This window comes from Zingiber officinale, chromosome 5B (genome assembly GCF_018446385.1).
Source record: "Zingiber officinale cultivar Zhangliang chromosome 5B, Zo_v1.1, whole genome shotgun sequence".
NCBI classification, from domain to species: Eukaryota; Viridiplantae; Streptophyta; class Magnoliopsida; order Zingiberales; family Zingiberaceae; genus Zingiber; species Zingiber officinale.
The window spans coordinates 140193010-140197067 of NC_055995.1; the positions used below are offsets into that span (position 1 = coordinate 140193010).

At 40.9% G+C, this 4058-nt stretch overlaps 1 protein-coding gene across 1 annotated transcript; it reads right to left on the bottom strand.

Annotated features, from left to right (window-relative positions):
- Positions 1 to 376: 376 nt before the first annotated feature.
- On the bottom strand, positions 377 to 3510 carry LOC121987172 (receptor-like serine/threonine-protein kinase SD1-8). The gene is made up of 8 exons (XM_042541065.1): positions 2776 to 3510; positions 2096 to 2699; positions 1886 to 2008; positions 1656 to 1792; positions 1366 to 1576; positions 1038 to 1275; positions 800 to 950; positions 377 to 688 (listed from the first exon to the last, which is right to left on the bottom strand). Exons 1-8 carry the CDS (start codon positions 3508 to 3510, stop codon positions 377 to 379), a joined length of 2511 nt encoding a protein of 836 aa, XP_042396999.1.
- Between the last annotated feature and the right edge of the window lie 548 nt (positions 3511 to 4058).

Below are 4058 nucleotides of genomic sequence, written 5' to 3' on the forward strand. Positions count from 1 at the left end.
AAATAAAAAATAAGATTTTAGTGAACATAGAAAGAGGTCATCAAAACATGTTTAGAGGTTCAAGAATAAACACTAGAAAAGACTAAGACAATCATAAGAAGAGGCTACCTACCAACACATGCCTATATATTTGGTATTCAAACTAAACATAAGCATACTAGAGAATCCGGCGCGAGATGGTTTCGGCTCTTGTTGCCTTTTCTTAAGATCATAAGGTAGTGCACTACAAGGTATTCATTCAAGTTTCTTGTTGTCGACAGATAACCTTGCCAAAATATTTGAATTTGAAACAAGTCAAATAATAAGATTAATTAGGATAGTTATACATATTTTGTCTATACCTACATGTGTTACATGTGCTTTCATCATTCAATTCCTATCGACCAGCCATTTCAGTGATTGAAATGTGATTCACAGACACTAACTCTTGATTACTAAAATCTGAGCTTAGAGATGACAGTGCTGCAATAAAAAAGCCTGGTTGTCTAGGTTCTGGTAAGAGAGAAATATTATCAACACTCACCAACATTGCCAACACTGAAGACATTGTTGGTCTATGTTCTGGTTGCTTTTGAACACATAAAAGTCCAACTTTTATGCACCTTAACACTTGATTTTTGGATAAGAGATGGCTGAAATTTCTATCGACTAAATCTAAGCATTTTCCTTCTTTCCACATGATCCACATCTGAAAAAACAATTGCAAAATGGATTATGAAATCTAAGAGAATCATGTGGTATGTAAAATGAAAGTGACCAAAGAGAAATGTATGATTTGCAAAGAAATAATTCTGCTTACATTTCCAAGAAGGTTCAATTGTTCCATTGATTGGTCAGCATCTCTGTTCCTTTTACCACTTATTATCTCAAGTACTAGTACTCCAAAACTAAATACATCAGATTTTATTGAAAAAATACCATTCATGATATATTCAGGAGACATGTAGCCACTGTCATAATCGTAGAAATATAAAATGAGTATATACGATATAGTATGAAAAGTAAAAATAATGATGATTCAAATTGTTTATGCTCACTAGGTTCCGACGACTCTTTTGGTAATTGATTCAGATTCATCTCCTCCAAATATCCTAGCCATGCCAAAATCAGATATTTTGGGATTCATATCTTTGTCAATCAAAATATTGCTTGCCTTAAGATCCCTATGAACTATCCTTAATCTTGAATCATGGTGAAGATAAAGTAGACCTCGAGCGACACCAAGAATGATGTTGTACCTCGCTCTCCAATCCAGTAATACAGTTTGAGCTTCACCTGAATACAACAAGCATTCATTTAAATCTGATCTATCCTTTCAGATATATAGTTTCAGATTATGTAAATTGACAGAGAAGATCAACTAACCAAACAGAAAGTTGTCCAAGCTTCCATTGGACATGTATTCGTAGATCAAGAGTCTTTCCCCTCCTTGGATGCAACAGCCAAGAAGCTTAACAAGATTTCTATGTTGCAGTTTCGCGATCAATGTGATCTCATTTTTGAACTCATCGACTCCCTGTGTGGATGTCTTAGATAATCTTTTCACTGCTATCTCTTGTTCCTCACCCAATTTACCCTGCACACAATCAAGCGCGCGCAAACTTGCTCAAACAATTGTGTCACTAGCATTAAACTCCAAATACAGTATGCTCTACCTTGTACACAGGGCCAAAGCCTCCTTCACCAAGCTTGTTGTCTGGCGAGAAGTCATCGGTGGCGTCTTTAATTGTATTCAAGTCAAACAATGGCAATTCCATGTCCTTGTCTTCTGCTTCATAGTGAATCTGAGACCCTATAATTGCAACAAATTAATGAGTTTAGAATATAATTGCAACAAGCCAGGTAAAAGTAAAAGTAGTGAGGATAAGGATCGGATGAACAATACTTCTCTTCTTCCACCTCCAAATCGAGTAAGCCACACAAGCAAGGAACAGAATTGTCACAGGAAAACCCACAATCATTATGATATTCCGGTTAGAATGATGGCGCAAAGCTTCAGATGCAAATACTGAAAGATTGCAACAACATATAACTGAATAAGTATAAATGTTGATGATTGATATATTCAGTTTTGACTAGCTAGTTAGTTGCTCACCTAAATCTGCCGCTGCCAATCTGACATAAAGATCCTGTCCTAGACCACTCTGGTACACTATGATATCAGTGAGATCGTCTGTCCAGATCAAGCAGCCACTTTCAATTCCACTTATGTTCGATGCAGCATATGCTCTGCATGAGCAGTTGCCGAAGCACAAAGCCCTGCACTCCACCAAGCTCAAGTTTGCATTGACTGTCGATCTTGACGTGTCGGGCAACTTGGTGTCGCTCTGTGTGAAGAATCCATCGGTATTATTTACGCAGTCCAAGGGCGTCGTCCTGGTGCAGCCGTCCGACCAGTCCCACAAATCCCAATTACGTTGGTTGTTTGGATGAAACGCCGGCAAGCATGTGCACGGCGGCGAGGTGTTGGAGCTGCAGTAACTGTTGGGGCCGCACGAGAATATTTGATCGCAGTGGTCCTTGGGTAGGTACCAACTGACACTCCAGCGCTGTTCAGCCTCGATCCACACGAGGAATTGTATATGGCCGGAGGAGTCCATGGTCCACCTCAATATAACTGATGGCTGGTTGATGGTCGAGTAGGCGATTTGATTTTGTTCCACGTTGACGTCTATGAGCCAGTCATCTTGGTTCGTCACCTTATAATTAATGAATCGAAGACATATCATGTATATATTCTTCATATGTTAAATGGAAATATATTCATATGCACACCTGTGGGACGCCACTGAACCCGAGGCCGCTCCATGGGCCTCCGCGCCAGTAGGGTCGTGTATCTGACCAGATGAATATTTGGGGGTCGCCTCTCACGTCTAATCCGAAGGCATATTGGCCTGGAGCGGGGTCCGTGGGGCTCTTCCAGGCCGTGAGGTTGATGTTGAGGATGGCCCCTGTGTGGAGTTGCTTCTGCCCCAGCGCCATGCCCGGTAACTGCGTGTCCGTCGGGAAGTAGAAGCTCTGCCATGCGAAGCTGTTAGGGTCGTCGTTGCGGTTGCTGCTCGCCTCTTGGACGACGAAGTTTCCATCTTCGAGGATCCGTGCGACTGGATTCTCGAGGCCTGAGGTTGGCGACCCCGAAGACCAGATGGCGGTGGAATTGTCTTCGCCGGTGATAATAAGTGTGCCGTTGGTGGTCAAAGAGAGGCTGCCGGAGAGGGTGGTGATGGGCTGTCGACGGTTGGCGACCCACACGACGGTTTGGTTAGGGATGTTGTTGTACCATATGCCGACGTAGCGGTTGGTGGAACCGTTGGGGCTGAAGAAGCCCAGCCGGAAGCTGCCGCCGGAGGAGACCAGAGCGGTTGCTCCGTCATCGAGGAGAGGCCGATCAGGGGATAAGGTGTCTTCCCCACTGGAGACGGAGCAGACAGGCCGGCTGAGGAGGAGGAGGAGGAGGAGAAAGAAGAAGAAGAGAGCGGAGGAGGAAGAGCAGCTGATCCTTCTCCTCATTGTTGATTGATTAACAACAACAAAAATATGCACCCTAAAGGAAATTAAATGAAGGCAACTTGTTGACTCGGATCAAGCATTTTTACATATATTTTTTATATACGTTTGCCCTTAGGGCATCCATAGTGATTAGAACTCATTGTAAGCTATTTCGTTGTCATGTCTGTACCACATCAAAAGTTAAAATCTCATAACTCTTTCCACTATCAAAAATCTCTCAACAACTCCCTCATGGATCTCATACTTTTCATTATATATAATTCTCATTTCTCCTTCATATTTTACATTATACATCATTAATTTTTTGTAAAATTTAAATTTATAAATTGCTAACATGAAACAACATTAATTAAAAAAATACATAAATATTACAATGCATCAAATAAAAAGACATAAATAATAATAATATATAAAAATAAACGTAAATTCATCTACACTAAGCCATGTCTTTAATTTTTTCCACCATTTTTTCATGTAAATAAAGTTATCCTGGTGGCATCTCACTAGTATCCTTTATAAGAATTTCATAATCCTTATGAAAGATCTCG